Source organism: Puccinia triticina, chromosome 1A (assembly GCF_026914185.1).
Source record: "Puccinia triticina chromosome 1A, complete sequence".
Classification (NCBI taxonomy): Eukaryota; Fungi; Basidiomycota; class Pucciniomycetes; order Pucciniales; family Pucciniaceae; genus Puccinia; species Puccinia triticina.
In genome coordinates this window covers 434,748-455,882 of record NC_070558.1, presented here as the reverse complement: position 1 = coordinate 455,882, position 21,135 = coordinate 434,748, and the positions used below count along the sequence as shown (strand labels likewise).

The following is a 21,135-nucleotide window of genomic DNA, read 5'->3' as shown; positions in this document are numbered from 1 at the left end:
GCAACTTTTCCACCTGTCATTGTATGTAGTATGCTGGAGACAGAACAGGTTTCCCCATTCCTACAACAAATGAACCTAAAATCAAAAAGTTGAACACTTGACACGTGCTGAAATGTTTGTCACAAGAAATGCAATATCTAATTAAGTGTTTAAAAAAGAGGTTTTTGAGCACAGTTGTTTTCTCTTCTCAGAGTTGATAACCAAACAACAAATTAATGGCAGCAGGAAAGCAAAGTGGAAGATGGTATGATGGATCAGATAGAGTTGAGCGTTGTAACCTAGACTGGGTAGCCGCAGGGTCTCTTACATGTATATATACTAGTTCCCCAGCCTATCTACATGCAATGTATCCATCTGTGTTCTTCTTATCTACATCATATCATCTGGGCGTATTTCAATCCTTTCATTGGTTTGCCGTCGCCAACTGATTCAAGAAAGCTTCCAGATCAAACGATGGACTATCAGGGTCGTTGTTTATCCCGGCTATTTTAACCAATCACAGACAAAGAAAAAGACCCGAAAAAATAGGATAATGAGAAATTAGTCAGCATGTCAGAAAATACATCCTTCCAAGTTTGATCGATTCTCAAAGACATCCAGAACAACAGGATTGCAAGTGCAAGAGGAAGCGCGGAACAAACCCGAGTTGGTAAGCTGCCTGGATTGCCAAGCCCGTTTAGCTTCTTTGACCCAATTCTCTCGTTTATGAACCTCCTCTTCGTAGTGTAAATTTTCGTATTTCGATTTCAAGGTTTGCTTGTGAACTATGCCGTAAAGGATTCCACTTGCAAGCGCAGAATATCGTACAACCTGTTATAGCCAAAAGCCAAAAAGAAAGAGTCCAATTGTCAGTAATCGAGTTCATAACCTCTTCTCAATACATATAGCGTAGGATCAGAGTGCAGGCGAAAAGGAAAAGCAGGATCAGATGGAGTGCAATGGATTTCTTTTCAGGAAATCCCATTGCCTGGTCTGCAGAGAGGAAGCAGCCGCGGTGCAGGGATAAATTTTGCAAATATTGCGCTTTATGAATCAATCTGATTGGGAGCCAAATGGAATACGTCTCTCGTTTTTCGGGGATCGGGAGATTCGGAGAGCTCATGATCGGCTGGAGGGATGTTGTGCATGGACAGTCAATCGATCTCTACCGCTTACGTTGATAGTGGCTGAGGGTGACATCCTGCCGGCTACGATTTGAGGGGATCGAGATGAGGGGCGAGGAGAAGTTGGACCAAGTTACCGAGGGATTCAGTCGATCGCTGTGGGTGTCCGGCCGATGAGAGGTGTGTGTGCTGTTTGAAATCTGCTGTTGAGGCAAAGCCAGTCGGCAATCTCGGGGAATGGCGATCGGTCGATCGAGGCTTCACCGGGTCCCGCCGCCCAGCTGCCGCACCACGGGCTGCGGACTGTGCAACATACACCACAGAGCGCGCCCAACCGTGGCTTGAAGATGAGAATTACATATTTTTTTATTTCCTTGGGGATATCAGACTGAGATTAGTTGGTAGCACTGCATCCAATAAAGAATCACATTATTTGGATGAATTTGACTTTTTCCTGTGTTGGTGCTGTTTGTTTTCCTTCTGACGAAAAGTCGCAATGGCCGCCCTCAATTTTTGATTCAACGCTGTAGCGGAAAGTGAGACGCATTCATGCCACAGAGACCTAAGAAGAGATTGTGTTTGCCGCGACCCACTTATAATCTGCTAGCATGACCAAGCACTGCGTCCTTGCAGTGAGCGAGCACCAAATTGTGCGCGCATCCCGCGTCTAATATAGAGTAAAGAGTTCTCGAGAGGCGTCTTTCCTGGGTCAACTGTCCGCTTCGAGAAAAATTCACGAGCTTTTCTTCAAGCTATGCACGAACAGGGAGAAATGGGTTTTGCACAACTACTACATGTGATAAACAAGCCCAAGTGGCCAGTCGGCCTGGTGCGTGAATTTTCACGTTGGTTTTCCTACTGCAATTTTTTTGGAAGCCTTACAATCATTCATTCCTTTTTACCTATGGACTCGCGGCCTTCCTAGTAAACATTGAGGACTGATCATAACTTCGATTCCTTTCTACACATTCATTTGATCCTTTGTGAGCACAGCTGACCGATTAAGACCTTGTTGCGAACCGACCATTTCGCGCTAAGCAAGAGTATACTGGTGAGTGCGCAGATTTCAAGCAGCAAGATGAGTTTGTACCGGCTGCCAATTCTAGCTGAGCAAGTTTCAACTGATACTGATCCAGGAAGCAAACAGACTTGGCACATACCCGGCGTACGTCTTTTCAATCCTCCCATTCAAAGCAGAAAGGATTTGCCTGACAGAATTTGTTTCCCAAACCTGTGGTGCCGCAACTCACACAGAATTTACTTCAGCACAACACTAATTCATTATAAGCACGAGTACTCAGGCCCTTCAGACATGATCCCCGACGATACTAGTGAGCCTGCACCCGGCGCATCGGAGCAATCTGCCTGCCTGGAAGCCAGTTCAAAACGTGCTCGCAGGTGTATCGTCCACCATGCTGCAGGTCCTGAGGCAGCCAATTCTTTTCAGCCGCTGGCTGTTCATGAACAAAGTGGGCCATCCAAGCCCAGAAACTTCAAAGCCAAGCTTTATCAACAGATGGAAGACATATTCGAGAAGGTCTACTCTCGGAAAATTACTTGCACTTGTAGTGCCGGAAACACCAATGCGAAGGTGAGTCACACACTGCCTAATTACCCTAATCACGTTGGTCACCGATAGTAGTAACCGATCGTATGTTGGCTCTTGTATAACCTCAGAAACACGTTCTTTGGTGCACCCAATCTACCCTGGACCATCACGCAAAAACATACCAGTGGTCTGTTCGTAATTTTCGCCTTCAATCATCCCACGAGGAAGCGAGCGGTTTATCATGGCGCAATTACCAACTCTCCAGAGCCATGGACGGGCAAGAGCAGCCGTTTCCTCAGGGGCAGAGCCAGGCGCCATTTCCTTGCCGGTGCTCGCCTGTTTTGAAAATTACTGAGCTAGAGGAAAGATCCCACTCAATTGGACCATCATCCCCCTCAAAGGTCGTGACCCCTTCGGAGGTTGACCACTTGATACCGGGAAGGGCTGCTCATTCAGACTCTGGTGGTAAATGGATAGACTTCACTTTCATTTCACAGCCGGTAAAGTTTCGCTCTCTTCCACTGGGAAGACGGAGCCTGGTCTCGCAGACTTTTCCTGAATCAACAATATCGCTAGTGGTTCCTCGATTAAACTTCGCGGCGGATTACCCCACCCAGTCTGTGAAGGTTAAATCTGCAACGCTAATCCCCAAACCACAAGCTATCATCCTTGCATTTAGCCTTTCAATTTTATTGAGCCTCATCATTGTGGTTTATTGTTATGTTCGTGGCAAAAGGTTTGAACGTCGAAAAGATTCGAGCAGACACCGAGACATTCCAAATCAACCGCGATTGTTTAGTTCGTCTACGAGGGAAGCGAGCCATCGAGTGACCATAAAGGCTGTGCCTCCGAGTCCACCGAAGCTCTCAAGAAACACTGCAAGCAATCCGAGAGCTGTTCGAAGTCTACCAGCCCATCGCGACTTCGGCATCCTCCACCCAATTGAAACCTCTATCGCATCCGAAAGAATGAGCGATGTAACTCCGCCGTTGGACATGCCGCAGGGAGAGAACGAGATGGATCAGCACCAAGACGTTGCGATCCACACTTCTTTACGAAGCCGTATTGTTTCTCTCACAGCTAGCTTTAGCACACCCACAGCCAGTCCGACTTGTCAAAGTGCAGATGAGGCTTCATTTCCTAACTGCACAGAAACACCTCCACAAGGCAATTTGTCATGCCCGAGGGAATGCAACCTGAAAGCGAGTGGAAAAAGTGTTTCCTCTCTCAACGGTATACTCCAGCCTATTGATTTTTCGGGCTTTGAACGAGACATGGAGTGTGAAAGCGCCGAAATCCCATCGTCTTCAACGTCTATGAAGGAGCGGTCGGCCACAACAGCTTCTTCCATGCGACGACGGTCTTATATTGTAGCAGATAGACTATCCTCAATCTTACGACCATCCATGTCGAGTGGCTTCTCGGATTCCAGCTCAAAACCACTACCTCTCAGGCGTCTCAAGACAAGTTACGGGATAGGAGATGAATTTGACTCGGACGAGGAGCAAGACCAGGCGGCGCTTTCCAGATTCTTGCGAATGCAATACGCGGAGTGGCAGGTTGAGCAACTTTCTCGCGCCGATGGAGGATTGGAAACCGACAATTGCTCCTCTTCTGTTGGATTCCGCGCCATTGAAAAACAACGACGGCGTTCCACCGTGTTTTCATGTATGGAGCCAGCTTCCCTAAGGAGCACGAAGAGGGGCAGCTTTGCATCGATGAAAGCGCCGAAGGGGGCAAAGGGCCATCTGCATAGCCACTTCAACTACAATCCACCATCGCCTCATGATTTTACTCCCAATTCAATCTCGCCAATGTCAAGTTACCCGGTGATGCACGAACCAGACCAACCAACGCTAGCCAACGCAACTTCATCTTCTCCAAATTATCCTTCCAAGGGCAAGTCAAGATTTACATCGGTGCTTTTAGCCCAGGACGCTCAGTTTTGTGCAAGCCCCAAGAGTCTAAGCTCACAGAGCCATACAAACATACCACCGCCTGCCGATTCGCCGTATGAACAGACTTACGAGGATCCAAAAGAGCTAGGCCAACAGCAAGTACCCTCAACTCTGGCAGCTTATAAGAAGAAACACCGACATTCCAAATCCGCACCAATGAACATCTTCAGAGACTCGTCCATCGACCTTGAACCAATCGAAGAGATCAAGCTAAGCGTGACCAACCCTGATCTTGACTTGAATGAATCGGAAACTCAGCGAAAACCTCCAGTTCCTTTACAGAATGACATGCAACCAACCCAACCCATCTCCCCGACAGGCGTTGAGGAAACATCGTCCTCAGCAGTAGATGCGCATTCCCCTGAAGATGACGAGAGCAATCTAGAAGAAACAATCGATACCGACAAGATTGAAGCAATCGAAAAATACTCCATGGATACTCCCCAGAAAACTGACGACGGCGAAACACCCTCCGACTCATCCAAGCTATCTAAGCGCCGAAGCTGGTTAAGCTCATCTCTGTCACTCAAAATACTACCCGGCAGTCCTTCCAAGAAAGCCATGGCACTCAACATGAGTCCAGCTCGACTGAAAAAATCCCTTAGCATTGGAGGCCGGATGAGTGCGCGAGAAATGAAAGCAGGGCTGCATCCTCTTGATCTCGAAATACCAAGTCCTAACAATCACGATTCTCACCCAGGTTACGCCAACGCTGCAGCAAGTCCAAGCATCAAAGACACAACCATTCCTCATCCAACTGATCCTCAACCGAGTCCCAAACAACACGAGTTGTGCAAAAGTTCAAGCTCAAGTCTGACTACCCTCTTTGGACTTTTCTCGAAATCCAAAAGATCGTCGAATCTTCTGCATCAAGAATTCTTAGGGATAGCCTCGAGTCCATCACCGACGTCTGAATTTATGAGTTCAACCTGCTCGTCGTACTCTGGAAATCACTCATTGAACTTATTCGAGTTGAGCAAGCTGAACGGTTCTCAAGGCACCCGAAGCAGTACCACGACTGCCATGCATTCTCCGGTGATGGATGGATCCAACTCAATCCACACCAATCCTTACGGCTCTGCGCGATGTTCGTGCGACGATATTGATCATGCCAACTCGACCTGCGGCCGAGCTGATCATGATGCCGCACAGATACGATGGAAATCCAGACTGAACTCAGTCGGCTCATTTATCGATGAATTGGAAACCATCAATCAAACGCCTCAGTCTGGACTTGTCGTAAGTCCTTTTCCTTTTCTTTATTTCTCCATAGTCTGATTTCTGATCTGGTGCTGGGTTTTCTTTCAGATCGCCAATCCTGATATGACATACTCCAATGAAACCGTATCCAACAAATAACTCGATCGGTTCCCTATTGGCACTCCTTACCGCCTTTCATTTCGTGGACTCTTCTCATCAATTTTTTTTCTCCTGCACATACGAACGCTTAATTTAACTTGCAAATCTTTTTCTTGCGTTGGTCCATATCCACATTGTTGTTATTATTATATTGTTGTGACATTCATTAGCGTCATCTGAGATGTAATAATCTTTCAAAGTGATCAAAACATTTGATTATCGCAGGAAGATGTATCAAAAGAATCAACTCATACAAAATTCAGCAACTCGCATCTTTCGATTCACATAGTTATCTTTGTGTACTGTTGCATACAGCATAAGCCAACTTGCAAAAAATCAAATGTTAACCACTAGAGCAAAAGATCTTCGACTTCAGAGCAAGCCATACCAGAATTTAATTTCAAAGATTGTCCAGCACGTAGACATGGCTTCAAATGTCGAGCTTCCCTTGCGGACTCTGATTTCGAGATACCGACCAGATCAGGACGAGCTGTGTGGTATTTCTACTGCCCTCCACTTACACTTGAACTCAAGTGAAATGAGCTCTTCGGAGCCCAGTTAAAGGCGTGAGCGAGTAGGGTAAAGCCTACCACACACCTCGAAAGCTGTGACATCCATGAAGATATAGGTTTGACCTGATCATTTGCTTGGCGCATTTCTGTGTTAGATTGAGGTATGAGGAAATAAGGAAAGCGAGTAGAAGGTAGAAATACAAGAAAGCTAGAGAGCTCTATACACAATCAGGAAAAATTAATAAGCCGCTCCATGTGAGCAGTGGTTGAGCAGTAGTGCGGTCAGTGAAACCATCTCATTGAAATAGATCGCTTCTCATGGGTTTTGTTGCTATGACTGGCAGTCCGCTTGGCCGACTTTGCTAGGTGAAGAGGGGGTAATGGCGAGAGGTGGAGACGGGGCCGACTGTTGAGCTGGCCCGTCCACGTTGGCGGGTGAGGAGGCTTCGGAGACTGGAAGTTGGAGTTTGGTTGATTTGGCGCGTTGATCTTCAAGATTGAGTGGGGAAGTTGGTTCAGTGCTGGATTGGGGTTCGACTGGGGCGACTTGGCTTTCCTCTTCTTCCGCAATCGCCGAACTGGAGAGCGTGGGTTTCCCGGTCGTCTTTTTTCGCTCTTGCTGTAACTTCTTCTTCTTCTTGAGCATCGCCAACGAGGTCGCGTTTCGCACTTTCTCGATGCCTTCCTTGGACTGGGTGAGTAGATGGCTATCGTTCAATCTTCGTTTCTTGAGATTCATCTCATCCGTCCCATTCACTAGATTGTCCAGTCTTTCGATCTCTTTTTTGAGGCCTTCTAGCCTCTCCTCAGCTTCCTTTCGCTTGGCTAGTTGACGCTCCGGCTCTGCGGCTATCGCTGCTGCGAGTCTTTTTTTTTTATGCAGAAAAGGAATGTAATTGTTAGCAGTTCATTCTTTATTTGTCGGCGAGAATCGGAGCGCATGCAGACAGTTCAATACAACATACTTTTGAGCTTCTTTGATTGTCGAAAGTCTTCTCCCACTTAGATCTCGACACGAATCATTATTTTGAGTCTATTAACGACAAAAAAAACCAAACAGCTCGCTCAGTAAACGAAATTTGAGTGCATGGACGGCAATAATGCTTAGAGAAAAGAAGAGAGGCGTACTTTTTGTGAACTCATCCTACCGCCAGCGGCTCTCAGCTGACTACCGAAACCCCCCTTTCCACCCAAGACTTTAGGGACAAGTCTGAAACACAAGAGCGCAGCTTGGTCATCTTGAGAGAGAAGAGATGATAAAGATCCTGTGGTTTGATTAGTGATGGATTTCCCGTTACTGGTCGAGAGAGATTGGTGGGGTAAGGGGAGGATCGGGTTTAAGATGGATGGTAGCTTGGATATCGGTGTCGTCTTTGGAAGAGAAAATGAGAGAGTTGGGAATGGATGGAAGGTGGATACGAGTACGCTGATTGATGATGAGGAAGGCATGATGGGTCGAATGATAATGATGAGAGTTGTTGGGGCCTTCGGATGGTACAGCCGGTATTGCCTGAACCAGGAGCGGGCTGCGAGTCTGAGCTGATCGGGGCCTCGCAGGGGTCCCCGGGGGCATGCACCCGACTCGGACTGACCCCGCGCAGTCACCGCACAACAACTTTTCGAAAATTCAAAGCAAAGTCCAAGGGGGGATTCAAAGTTGACCAACTGACATGCACATTTGTAAATCAGTGTCCACGTCTGTTATTGAACACTGAGTCGAAAAATTGCATGTAAGCCACATTCTACTTCACCCCCCCACCCCAGGCTTGCTGGAGTATTTCTTTGCCAGTCAAAAGTGCATGAAAGTTGCACCTGGCCAACTATGAGTCCCCCCACATTCACAATCCAACTACTTATACGGCCAGATCAGGCAACATATTGAGAATTTCCGAACTTAATTTTGGCAGTGAAGTCTGAAGGTCTGAAGAGTTCAATTTTTCCGCCGGGAAAGTTATGAAACCACGGAGGTTGTCCAAAGTACCTCTTGATCTGAAATAATTCCCTTGTGGAGCCACTGCCGTATATATTTTCCCTCCCCAACAGCGGAGAAGCTACAGCCATTCCGAAAAAGCTTGGCTTCTTTGGAAGGAATTTCCAGTGGAAATTCCTTCGGATTTGCCAATGTATGTGCATCCAACATCAAGGTTGGACACATGATATCCAGACCTGCGAGCGCAGTCGCTTGCAGGATCCCACCAATCAAGCCGTTCGGTAGCGGAAAAAAAACACGCCGGCCGCTAGGACCAGCACCATCCAACCTCGCGAACAGGATCGATGTGCCATCCAGGGTAAAATCAGCCAAATTGCTTGATTCTGAACTCAGAATTAAGAAAAAATGAAAGGAAAGAGATGATTGGGGCATCTGGCTGCTGTATATGCATCCTGCATATAAGAATGAGGTGGGCATGAATATACATATGTCCAACCTTGCCAGTGATTATTGGCAAATCCAAGACAAAGTTTGGGTGGAAATTCCTTCCAACAAAGCCAAGCTTTTTCGGAATGGCTGTATTTCCTAGATGTCGCTGACGAAGGGATGTGATATTGCATAAACTGACACATGCAAATGTGCGGTAAAAGTGACGTAATCCAGGGCAGCTCCTTGCTTCAACTCGACCATTTCCATTCCAAGTTTCGAGCACGACACTTCAAGATGGACGGACTGCTATCATCATCACAAGAAGAACCAAACCGAACAACCACGCAGACAGAACCATCTCAACCAGACCCCACTAACGAGGCTCAATCCGAAAGCCGACTCCATCCCTTGGCTTCACTCACAACACCGTCCGAAGCTTCCTCCCTAGCTGATGTTGACATATCGATTGAACAAATATCATCAATGACTGAAGCAGCTTCATTGGCCGAAAGAAATACATCTCCACCTGATTCTGAACGTACGACCGACGATAAGCTGGCAAGCCAAGCGGAAGCATCACTCATCACAGCTGAACCATCGATGGAGGATGAGCTAGGAGAACAGTCGATGGAAGATGAGCTAGGAGAACCGTCGATGGAAGATGAGCTGGGAGAACCGTCGATGGAAGATGAACTGGAAAGCGAATCTGGACAAGAGCAACCGCCGAATGATACAACCCTGCAAAACAGGTTTGAGCTGAAAAATCAAGCTGAATCATTGCACGGATCCGAACTAATGGCCGGTCCAGCAGCCCTGTTGACGGTTGAAAATGAGCTGCTAGCCGAAACTGCCCCCTCAAACTTAGAAGCCCCCTCAATCGAACCGTTTTCTGAAGCAGATCTGCTGGCCGAGCCGGAAGTTTCAATCGAAGATCAATTACTGATTGAAACCGAACCACTATACGAAATAGAAGCCATGGATGAACTCGAAGCGCCAGTTGATCGCCTGAGTATCACTCCAGTCGATCCCCCACTTGCTTATAGCCATGAATTGAATGAGGGTGAGCACATGATAATTCACTGGAAGAAAACCAAACATCAGTACAGCTAAATTGACCATCAAAGCTATTCTGACTACAGACAAGCCATCAAGTGGCTTCGACTCGACTGGGACCGACAACTTGGGAAACAAATCCATCAAGACCCCAATCGAACATCAACCAATCTTACCCCATAATCATCAGTTAACCTCAAAAAAGCCACTCAGTCAGAATTCTATTCGACCTCCCACTAATTCCAGTAAAATTTCAAGGATTGCATCGACTGGTCAGCCCTCCAAGGGCAAGAGCGTTTCTTCCACTTTATCCTCCTCGAATATCCCATCACTCAGACCAAATCCACTATCGATCCGCTCGAACCTCCCTCATGGCAACTCATCTAACGTTATCCCCCCTCGTACCAAAATACCAAATTCCATCCATCAACCAAGTGGTCTGTCTCCAAATCTCTCAAGATACCGCCTCCACCGATTTCGCATTTTACACTAGCTTACTTGATGTGTTTCTTTCCACAGCATCGATTACGAGTAAATCATCATTGGCGAAATCTCTATCCTCCGTTTCTTCCTCGACCTCCTCAGTTCGTCCTTCTGATAAGACTGCCAAATCATCAAAAATCATCACTAACGCCCCAGTCATACCAGTCCAACTATCAAGGACTACTAAATCATCACATTCATCAACTCTCACACCTACAAAATCGATTCCAAAATTAAGGGCCACTACATCCAAGTCGTCCTTGATCACTCCCTCAAAGCTAACCTCATCAACGACCCCATCCAAGCCGCGTTCCATCAACTCATCTACACCCTCACTCTCCCGTGCTTCCAGCTCACTGAACAAATCACAGCCCGCAGCGAATAGGGGAACTGCAACAGGCTCAAACCTTGATGTAACGCATGAACCAAGCCCGAAAACCTCTGCCAAGTCATCGCAAGCATTTCGTGAAATGTTGGCCAAAGCTAAGCGAAGCCGTCCGAAACCTCCAACCGCTCCAAACTCGCCTGATCGCAATTCAGTTCCTGCCCTTCCTTCAGTCGCCGGTCAGACTGAGGCCCTAGATCCATGGGGATTCCAGCCAATTGAAAAAGCCGTTGAAAAAGCTCAAAAAACTGGCATGTTAATCTTTGACTGACTTGTGGAGATACATAATACCTTCTTCTGACCCTCATCTCACCTTTCACACACAACACAGGCAAATTAAATGTCGCCTCAAGGATGCTCTCGAAAGTCCCGGCTGAAGTTTACGACAAATTATTATCTCACACTTCGATTTTTCATCCATCCAACCGACCTTCGAACACATCTGATCCCAAGCAGTCGGAGAAAGTCGATCTTAAGTTTTCCTTCGACGATGAGGAGAGAGTCACGAGTGGTGTGGCGTGGTACGAGACTGTCGACTTGATCCACCTCAACATGTCCCTCAACGAGCTCATAGAACTTGACGACGAATTCGGAGGTTTCGAGGCTTTGACAAACTGTGATCTCCATTGCAACCAGCTGACTGGCCTACCATCCACATTTGGACTATTGACTAATCTAACACTCTTAGACTTGTCGTCCAACCAACTTGGCCAGTTCCCAGTTCCGATCCTTTCTCTCGTCAACCTGAAAGAGCTCAATCTCTCCAAGAACCAGCTCACTCGACTCTGGCCGCTAGACTGGCAACCCACCCTAAAGAAACAATTGGCCAATGCAGTCAAGCCTCCACCGATCAGAAATGAATTCTTGGGGGGCGACCAAAGCTTTAACAGCATGGACGAGAGCTTCAATAGTACGGACCAGCCTAGTATAATTACTGAATCAAGTTTTGAGCGTGAGAAGTTTTGCGACCAATTCCCTTCCTCACCATCAAAGTCATACCCAAACAAATCTGATCGTTCCCTCATGCACGAAGAAGGAGCTGCGACTGCCAGAGCAGATGTCCAGCCATTTCCTAATCTTCAGAAGCTCAGATTGAGCGGCAATAAATTCAACACCAGTAGCTTATTTGGACCGGATAGCGTTCAGCTACCGAGGAACGTTATGGAGCTGGACTTGTCCAGGAACCTACTAGGAGATTGTATCGATGTCTCGAGTCACCTCAGAAACCTCCAGAAACTTACCAAACTGAACCTTTGTGGATGCGGGCTCTCGGATAGGATCTTTTGGTTTGATTTAGAAGGAGATTACGACCAGCTAGATAACGAAAATAATGGCCTGTTCGAACACTTGGCTGAGCTTGATTTGTCTCACAACGCGATTGATTCTTTAGAACCCCTGGAGTCTTTCTTTGATCGACATTGCCCCCGTCTGCCAAGGCTTGACTATGAGGGATTGCCTCGAGAATTGGTCAAGGTCGTCATCCACCATGGACAGGGGCCGGGAGAGGTGAAAGTGATGATCGGTAATAACTTCCTACGCGATGAGGCTAGACGGCGTCGGAAAGTCAAGATGATGACCGCTCAATCCAGTCCGAAACTTGTCGAGCCCGCTGACAGCGCTCCTGGTGCGGCGGTAGGGATAGAGAAGCCTTTACCGGAAGATGAAGAGTCGAAATCGTCGCCGGAAGAAATTAAAGACGCAAGAACGGGAAAATCATCGTCATCATCCTCAAAACGAATTGACATTGCGCCGAAACCGATTGAAACGATGTTGCTCAAACACCACAGCCCAAAGACGTCTTCACTCAACATGAGTTCGCTTCAACTGACCGAGCTGTCAGAAGATTCTATGGACTACAACGGGTCGGCTCTGAAGATCGATGTCGAATTAGTGAACCTATCCCACAATCAACTGAGCAGTTTCCCGAGGGGGATCATGGCCCAATTTGGGGCGACGTTGACAGTGTTGAATTTATCGAGGAACCGGCTGTCGAACTCATCTTCGGACACTTTCGATAGCCATGTCTGCTCGCTGATGGGGATCAAGCTCCCAGAGCTGGTCGAGTTAAACCTGGCTTCGAACTTCCTCTCTGGGTCCCCTCGCCCGATCATCAGGTTAATCATCGAAGGCTTCGAAGCTTTCAAGCTGAAAACCCTGGACCTCAGTCTCAACCAATTCGAGAGCCTCGATGGCCTCTACGAGCTCTTCAAGCTCCACCAGATCCCCGGGCATCCTTCGGGCGATGCTAGCACGCCACACTTCCGACTGGAGAAACTCTTGCTCGACGGCAATCGGATCTCACAGATTGACGACCTCATCCAGATCTCTACCGAGATTCTCGACAGCATTTCTGGGCCTTCTAAGGAAAAACCCGGGGCTATAGCAGCTGAGGATATTAAAGATCATGTTCAATTCAACTTCCTAGAGGAGATCGGGCTGTCTGACAATTCGATTGGCCAAGTTGAGTCCTCTTTCCGCTCCTTCGATTCAGCAAAAAAAAAAGGATGAGGTCCTGATCTAACTGATGTGAGTTGATGTGTGCAGTTACCGCCTTGTTTGGGGTTCTTGCCAACGAAACGCTTGGCCGTCGCCCGTAACTTGTTCCGGTTCCCTCTCAGAAAAGTTTACGATTGTGTTGGTGGTGATGTGAATATTTTGAGCTGGTTACGCGATAGGAGTTAGATCCCCCCCTGTTTTTTTTATGGTGTTATTATATCATCCGTCTAAACTATTTGTAGCCAGTTTGCTTTTCGAGCAAAGGTTTATCTAATTGATTTTTTTTTTCGAGATCTTTGTTTTTATATTATTTTGAACTTTCAACATGTAAACATACTCCGAAAGCAAAACTTTCTGGGAGAAGAATGTTATTGTGATGCATCCCTTTCTCTGTCACACACTCAAAATATATTGGGTCTTCCCTTCCACACGGGCCAACAAGTTCCTTCTAACCTGGATCAAGGATGATGTTGGGTGTAAAATCGATGCAAATATAGACTCTGCCTGATATTTCATCATTGACTTTTTTTGGTATTTCACGCAGAGAAATCTCGTTCAAGGGGGAATGATTTTCTCCTTGCAGGGTGTTCCGGTGGAGCACCGCTCTAGCTCCAAGTGTCGGGGTTTTGGGCGGTATGACGTCATTGTCGGTTGAGGGTTTACCACTCCTGAGTGACCAGACTCAACCAAAGGCAAACTACCAAGTATGTTGCTTCCTCGTTCCTATTGCTGCGTCCTTGCGTTCTCTGATGACAAACTGACACGCTGGCATTATTCTTTTTATTAGATTCAAATCAGCAATTGCAGCGGAACCATCGCCAGAATAACTTGATTCCGAAGACATCATAGAGCACACACATCGATTGCCCTCTGCTTTGAGCGAACGTTCACGATGGCAAACATCCCCGAATCTCTTCCAATGAGATCGACGACTCATTCGACCGGGAAGAACTCTCGACCCACAGGCTCAATTCCTCCAAAGACCCAGACCCACCATCCCAGGACCTCCTCGTCCCGAGCCTCGATCAGCCATCTCGCATCTAACCAGCTACCCCAATCCTACCAGCCTTTCAGTTCTACCTTCTCAAGTTCCGCTGTCCCCGATCGACTCCACTTCCACAACATAGCTAATGGCGTCGTCAAGTCTCGTCAGGGCTCAGTTCTCAATCGTGGCTCACTACTCAAGACCGATTATTTTGCCTCTGGTCTGTCTTCATCCATTTCAAGTCCTGACTCTCCTGCTTTGCCCTATTCTTTTCACTGCTAACTTACTCTCCCTTCGCAGGTCGGGCCCAGTCCTTAACCCATCATTTGCAAGGCGCCCCAAACTTTCGATCGGCTTCATACAATATTTTCGGAGTGCGTCTTTCAGAAACCCTGCCCTGTCTTTTGAGTTAGAATGCATCGTGGTTCTCTTCCCGGACATTTTGGTACATACGGTTTTCCCAGTCGAAGGTTAACAAACTATGCCCTTCCTCTCAGACTGCTCAGCCCACCTTAGCTGGAATTAAAACCGTCTTGGCCTTCCTTAAATCACACCCAGCCGGGAGAAAGAAATCTGTGTGGTTCTGTAAGTGCCGATTGAGACTTTTTTTTTGCTTTAGATCGTTGAGTCCCAATATCTCAATCAATCTAACATGTAGCATGTATGTTTTTTTCTTTTATAACCAAGGTACTCGGGAGGAACCAGTAATTTACATGTCTGCTAGACCATTTGTTTTGCGGGACTCTGTGAAGCCAACTCAATGCGTCACGAGCAGTGAAAATGCCGATAACATCGAAGCCATCGAGCTGAGGTGATTGTCATACTCTGAGTATGCGGGCGCCGAACTTCGAGCAGTTAATGATTTTCCCCCCTTCGTTTTGCCAGATTGAAAACAGACATTATCAAAGAATCTCAGAAATATGGTGGCTTAGTTTTAGTTCATGATGAAACAGGTTCGATCTTCATGTCCAAGCTTTTCAATACGATGCGGACAGCTTTAGTTGACTGCTCACAATGTCTTAGTGGAAGGTGATATTTTACCTACTTGGATTACGGCTGACGACGTCAAAACGACTCGGGAGATGTGGGAGGAAGTCAAGTCTGAGGGTTATCATGTCGAGGTAAAATCGGTGTTTTCCCTGTGCTGTTTCTACTAGCCTGATGGCTTATTGAATTAATCAAAATCACCCAAAAACATTTCATTTTTTGGCCACTAGTACTACAGAATCCCAATCGCAAATGATCAGGCTCCCGAAGATTCCTATCTTGATCGATATGTAGCCATTCTTCGCACTATACCCACATCCACCAATTTGATCTTTAATTGTGGGATGGGACTTGTCCGGACCACATTTGCTATGTCGGCCGCAATCATCATGCGTCGCAGACAGGTTATCAAAGAGGGTGGGGAGGACTTATTTGGGTTGGAAAGTGCTCAGGCTCCTGGGGAAACGCATATGGACAACTGCCCGTCACCCCTTCCCGAGGGTGGAAGCTTCGGTCCGGGGTTTAAGGCTATCAAGGCCCTCACAATACTTGGTGAACAGCAGCACAGGACGAGAAGCTTGCTAAGGTTGATGCAGCTCTTGCAGCGCTGTAGGTCGTGATCCTATTCCATTCCTCCGATAAGTGCCTGAACTAAAGTGAATCGACTAACACTAATGTCTTTGGTCATTCTTAGCTTTGCCGACGGCCAGCCAACACTCAGTCATGGAACTGCTGACCACTCAGCCAAACCTATTGGAGAACCTACGGCGAGTCCCTTTTGAGTGCTGCACAATCCATTCTTTGATTTCGATCATCTGCTTACAGCTCATCTCTCGGCAATAGGAAGGGCATATCGGGCGAGTTCGATATCGTGTTGTCTTTAGTGTCTATCTTGGACCGCGGAAATCTCGAAAAAGACTTGGTGGATATGGTTGTTGATCATTGTTGAGTTTATTTCTCTTCATCATCCGGCATATAGAATAAAGCTCTGAGCTTATCAAGGGATTTGTCAGAACAGGTGATGATGTCGTAAGCCTCAAACTCAGCTTCCATCCTATGGGTGCTTCACACCCAAGGAGCTTTGACAAGGAGTTTCGAAAGCTGAGGAGGCGTTTTTATGTTTTGATAGGTTAACCTTAGAGATGAGATCTTAGAAGATCGCATCAAATTTGCTATTACGGCTACCACCGACCAATCCTCGGCTACGCCTGATGAAACATCAGGCAATCATTACCTACGAAAAGCACTTTCAGGTTTGGAAAGATACTTCTTTCTGATTGCTTTTGCAGGCTACTGCAATGAGCCTCCCATGAGCTTTGTAGACACATTCTCTCCGTGGCTCAAAGTTAGTCCCAATCTCCAGCTGTTTCATTGCTTAAAGAGGACAAGGTCAAGTGCTCAATTCCCATTCTTGTTTTCTAGACTAGGAGCGAAATCTTGAACATGATCCTTCGGCTCAGACGGACTTCTCGACAATACATCTTCGCCCCTCTACATGACCTTACTTCCCTCTCTAAAAGTCATGTGGGAACATTGGCCACTACGGCAGAAATGAAGCTCAATTTCAATGACTTGGAACGGGCTGGTGGCGAAGTTGTTGGGATGGAATGGGCTCACCATGTGGTTGACGTAAGCTGTAGTGATTCGACTCTCAACGGTAGATTGGCATACTGGTTAACTTGTGTATTGATCGTAAATTCCCCTTGCAACTTATAAAGACTCGTCGAGGAATCACTCTAAGGGCAGGATTGATATTAAAGAGCGATCAATGGCCCACTCAATTCCATCATGATGACAGAGTGATTCCGGGCGCATTGAATTTCCGAAAAGTGCCCGACGTAGCGCTCTTTGGGCTCTCTCAGCCCACTCAAGAAGGAATCGAGCGAGTGATCGAGGACGTGAGGAAAAAACATAAAAATGCACAACGGCTTACTTGGATCAATCTTCGGTGAGCGAAAACACATATGGTCGCCGTTCCGATCAACTGCAAAATCAACGTCTGCTAAAGGCTGCCCTTGTTTTTTCGACAGTGAGGAACCTCTAATTTACATCAATGGAGTCCCGTATGTTTTGAGGCTTGAGGCTGTGGGACTTCGAAACCTGAAATCATATGCGTAAGTCCCTTTGCTCAATGGGCCCCAAACGTATATTCAGCTCTGAAGATTAAAAAAATCAGTTTCACTGACCCGGCTTTTTTGGTTATACCAGCGGAATTTCGAGTCCTCGACTTGAATTGCTCGAGGATCGATTGAAGTCTGATATGTTAGTCAAAAGTCATTTCAATCACGTTTATTCTTCCTCAGTATAACAGAAGACCGGACCTATAGCTTACAAAATCAACTCTTGATTATTGTTTAAGTTTGGCGGAGTTGCGGGCTTTTGACGGTAGAATCTTGTTACATACAGAAACCGACGACGGATCAGTCATCGGGGTGTGGGAGACGGCAACGGAGAGTGCAGTGAAGACATTGCGAGAGCTAATGGACGAAAAATCGAAATCACTTGCAGATGTGTGCAAGCTGGACTTTAGACGCCAACCTATCACAGCAGAAAAAGCTCCCGATTTCGAGGACATCAAAGATTTGATCGGGATCGTCTCAGATGCGGAACCGGACGCACCGTTTATCGTGAACTGTCAATTGGGAAGAGGGAGATCTACCCTAACGTGTGTTTGTATTCTATTAATTCAGCAATGGTTGGCACATGGCGGCGGCAAGTTCGCGTTTGCAGAAGTCAACAATCGCAAGCCAAGCAGATGGTCCTACCAGACGATCAACAACTTGATTAGAGTCATGAGGAATGGACGTGGTATCAAGACTGCAGTAGATGCTGCTATCGAGAAATGCTCGGCCGTGTATGATTTGATCGAATCGATCGAAGTTTGTAGACTGGATGCGGAGAAGTGTGGTGACGATTCGGCAGCTAAGGAGAAAAAGACCAAAAAAGGTCTTTCCAACGTTAGTCTTTTGTTTCTTCGAGCTGGAGAGAGACTCTGCGCACTTCAATCTGATTCATATTTGTTTTCGGCAACAGCTACGTCGATACGCAGTAAAGTCCTTTCCAAATTTTCAACGGTTTCAATGCAGCTTTTTTTCAACGGATGCTGATTTCAATTGGGCCTTTCCCTGATCATTATCATTTGAAGTTTTTGTTGATCTTCGCTTGCTACTTGAATGAAACAAAAGCAGACACTTGGAGGGAACTTCAGAATAACAAATCTTTCGAAGCTTTCTGGCAGCAACACCAAGGTTAGAAGAGAGTTATGTTTTTGAAATATTCTGCCAGCGATCCGTCATTGACCACCAGTTCCCCACATCCCACGGCTCAGTATTCAAGACGCTCTTAGATGAATTGAACGGCGCCGAGATCCAGGCGCTGACTCCCTTAGAACTCGGTACTTTTGCCTCCCATGGAGGAGATTGGACCGAAGAGGAGCAGACCGTTGTAGCTCGACGGTCGGGGATTATTTTATCAGCGCAGACAATCTTGAAGTCGGATTTCTTTGTTGGTTTGCAAAAGATGACCCTTCCGATGAGGGTGGAAGGGCTCCCTAATATAAGGTAATCAATCACTGCTCTCGACCTGGAAGAATGTCGGAGCTTAAGTGCATGGCTCTACAGGCAAGTCCCCATAAGCCTTAAAGGTCAACAAGCAGCTGGCGATCAATCAATTTTCGGCTCTGGAATGCCTACCGTGGATGGCCTTCGGCGTGGCTTGGAAAAGATGGGTGCGATGAAACGGATGGTGTATTGGACGTCAATGAGAGGTGAGTGATTTTTGGCCATTGAGCTGGTCAGCAACTTCACAATCGGTTGAGATTGTCAGTAAAACGGTGACTGATTCACATCCCGTCCTAATTGGGGCTGTTTATAACACTTCATATAGAGGAACCAGTATTATATGTTCAGGGTAGACCCCATGTGCTTAGATTGTTCGATCAACCGCTTGAAAATGTGGTGACAACCGGGGTCGCTGCGGCGGCTGTTGAAGGAATGGAAGATGCGTTGAAGAACGACGTCTTGAATGAAATCATTGATCGTGGTGGGAGAATCTTGTTACATGATGAAGTGGAAGAGAACGGCAAATTCATCGTGACTGCTGTCGTAAGCTCAGTCTCGTTCACAAAGATAACATAAAAAAGAAATAGTTGCTGATGGCGCTCAATCTAACACGGGTCCACAATTAAATATTTAGTGGGAAATAGTTGATCAGAAGCAGATCATGACTCCCCGAGAAGTCTTTAATCTGATGAAAGATGAAGGCTTCCTCGTCGACTACGCCCGTCTACCCGGTAAGCTGATCATGGATAGCAAATCGTGGAGAGTGATCAAAAAAACGCTAACACGAATTTGCTGAACTGTCTAGTGACGGATGAACAGGCGCCGATTCCAGGGGTCTTCTCGAGACTCGAACAGCGAGTGACACGGGCCTTGAAGTCGATCCCAGAGGAGGAACTGGCGGCCCACCTGGTCTTTAATTGTCAGATGGGCCGGGGTCGAACGACGACCGGGATGGTGGCAGCCATGCTGGTCGCCAACAGCCTGAAAATGAACAAGACTACGAGACTTGAACGGACGGGGAGCATATCGTCGCTTGCCTCAGCCGATCTGTCGACACCCGCGCCGGGTTCGCCGCACTCGCCAACTCTTTCAATTGGTGGGGACACGTGGGATGTTCCGCAGGTGAACCCATACCTGGAAGGTCAGTGAACCATATACATTTTCATCATTACGGTAGTTTTGAGAATCACCTTGATCAGCTGATCTTGATGATCGGAAATTCAGGCGAATATAAAATCATCTTGAGCTTGATCAGCGTCCTTCCGTACGGCCGCTTAGCGAAAAAGTTGACAGATCGGGCAATCGAGTGAGTTCGCATCTTTTTTCTTCAGCCTGTCAGAAATCTTGCGACAAAAAGGAGGACTGGAAGCTGATGCATCCAACACTCTTTGCTCGATCAATGACACTTCAGTGCGATGGATTCGGTTCAAAACCTGTGAGTATCGCTTAGTAGTCTCAAGGGCTGGAGAGTCACGGGGATTGATGAAGAACAAAACCCGTCTTCCCTCCTCTTCAGACGGAAGGCAGTCTATGACTTCAAGCTTAGAGCCGAGGCTGCCGAGCCTGGCAGTGAGAAACAACGCAAGATCCTTACAGCAGCCACCAATTACCTATATCGGTCAGTTAGCCAACACACCCTGCGTTTCTATTAGTCTTCCAGCTGATGACTGGGGCTGTTGAAGGTATGGCTCGTTGATCGCGTTTTCGAACTGGTTACTGGAACGCCAACTGGCAAGCTCTCCAGCCGAAGACACGAGCACGACTCCGACCAAGAGTAATGCCAAGTCGACGTACCCTCAATCGGCTGATGATGGGATGAAGACGTTCCCCGAATGGCTCAACGACCACCGGGAAGTATTGCACATCTTGCAGAAGCGTAGCCTTGAATAAGAAGCGTTCATCTCTCTATGTAACCCTCAACCCGTTTTCTTTTCTTTTCTTTTCTTTTCTTTTCTTTTCTTTTCTTTTCTTTTCTTTTCTTTTCTTTTCTTTTCTTTTCTTTTCTTTTCTTTTCTTTTCTTTTCTTTTCTTTTCTTTTCTTTTCTTTTCTTTTCTTTTCTTTTCTTTTCTTTTCTTTTCTTTTCTTTTCTTTTCTTTTCTTTTCTTTTCTTTTCTTTTCTTTTCTTTTCTTTTCTTTTCTTTTCTTTTCTTTTCTTTTCTGCTTGTTTCTGGTTTGATGAGATATAGATTGAATATACAGTCTGCTGTGTGTGTGTATTTTTTTTCTCCAGTTGTAGTAGCTATAGTCTCTCCTCTCCATGAAGGATGTATAAATCTGAAAAAAGTTGCACATCTCCATGTGGGGTTCTGTATGCAGTTTGGCGGATATCCCTCTGCCTGGGATTG

The 21,135-nt window shown here is 46.7% G+C and overlaps 5 protein-coding genes across 5 annotated transcripts; 3 read left to right on the top strand and 2 right to left on the bottom strand.

Moving 5' to 3' along the window:
- Positions 1 to 403: 403 nt before the first annotated feature.
- PtA15_1A72 (uncharacterized protein) lies at positions 404 to 1,179 on the bottom strand (the record flags this gene model as incomplete). The annotated part of the gene is made up of 3 exons (XM_053165787.1): positions 404 to 483; positions 642 to 810; positions 1,156 to 1,179. 3 exons carry the CDS (start codon positions 1,177 to 1,179, stop codon positions 404 to 406), a joined length of 273 nt encoding a protein of 90 aa, XP_053016289.1.
- Positions 1,180 to 2,415: 1,236 nt separating this feature from the next.
- PtA15_1A71 (uncharacterized protein) lies at positions 2,416 to 5,969 on the top strand (the record flags this gene model as incomplete). Its single annotated transcript, XM_053165776.1, has 3 exons — positions 2,416 to 2,694; positions 2,781 to 5,849; positions 5,919 to 5,969. 3 exons carry the CDS (start codon positions 2,416 to 2,418, stop codon positions 5,967 to 5,969), a joined length of 3,399 nt encoding a protein of 1,132 aa, XP_053016288.1.
- Positions 5,970 to 6,812: 843 nt separating this feature from the next.
- Positions 6,813 to 7,930, bottom strand: PtA15_1A70 (uncharacterized protein; the record flags this gene model as incomplete). The annotated part of the gene is made up of 3 exons (XM_053165765.1): positions 6,813 to 7,347; positions 7,447 to 7,514; positions 7,610 to 7,930. 3 exons carry the CDS (start codon positions 7,928 to 7,930, stop codon positions 6,813 to 6,815), a joined length of 924 nt encoding a protein of 307 aa, XP_053016287.1.
- A 1,111-nt stretch (positions 7,931 to 9,041) lies between these two features.
- On the top strand, positions 9,042 to 13,443 carry PtA15_1A69 (uncharacterized protein; the record flags this gene model as incomplete). Its single annotated transcript, XM_053165754.1, has 5 exons — positions 9,042 to 9,900; positions 9,980 to 10,330; positions 10,413 to 11,012; positions 11,093 to 13,221; positions 13,306 to 13,443. 5 exons carry the CDS (start codon positions 9,042 to 9,044, stop codon positions 13,441 to 13,443), a joined length of 4,077 nt encoding a protein of 1,358 aa, XP_053016286.1.
- Positions 13,444 to 14,149: 706 nt separating this feature from the next.
- Positions 14,150 to 20,679, top strand: PtA15_1A68 (uncharacterized protein; the record flags this gene model as incomplete). The annotated part of the gene is made up of 27 exons (XM_053165743.1): positions 14,150 to 14,462; positions 14,543 to 14,616; positions 14,740 to 14,827; positions 14,930 to 15,053; positions 15,128 to 15,195; positions 15,266 to 15,363; positions 15,460 to 15,838; positions 15,924 to 15,996; positions 16,073 to 16,173; positions 16,248 to 16,258; positions 16,359 to 16,574; positions 16,652 to 16,858; positions 16,948 to 17,177; positions 17,260 to 17,343; positions 17,438 to 17,491; positions 17,589 to 18,186; positions 18,263 to 18,277; positions 18,375 to 18,477; positions 18,558 to 18,789; positions 18,850 to 18,995; positions 19,115 to 19,332; positions 19,424 to 19,520; positions 19,595 to 19,930; positions 20,014 to 20,095; positions 20,201 to 20,224; positions 20,306 to 20,407; positions 20,472 to 20,679. The coding sequence occupies 27 exons, from the start codon at positions 14,150 to 14,152 to the stop codon at positions 20,677 to 20,679; spliced, it is 4,281 nt and encodes a 1,426-aa protein (XP_053016285.1).
- Between the last annotated feature and the right edge of the window lie 456 nt (positions 20,680 to 21,135).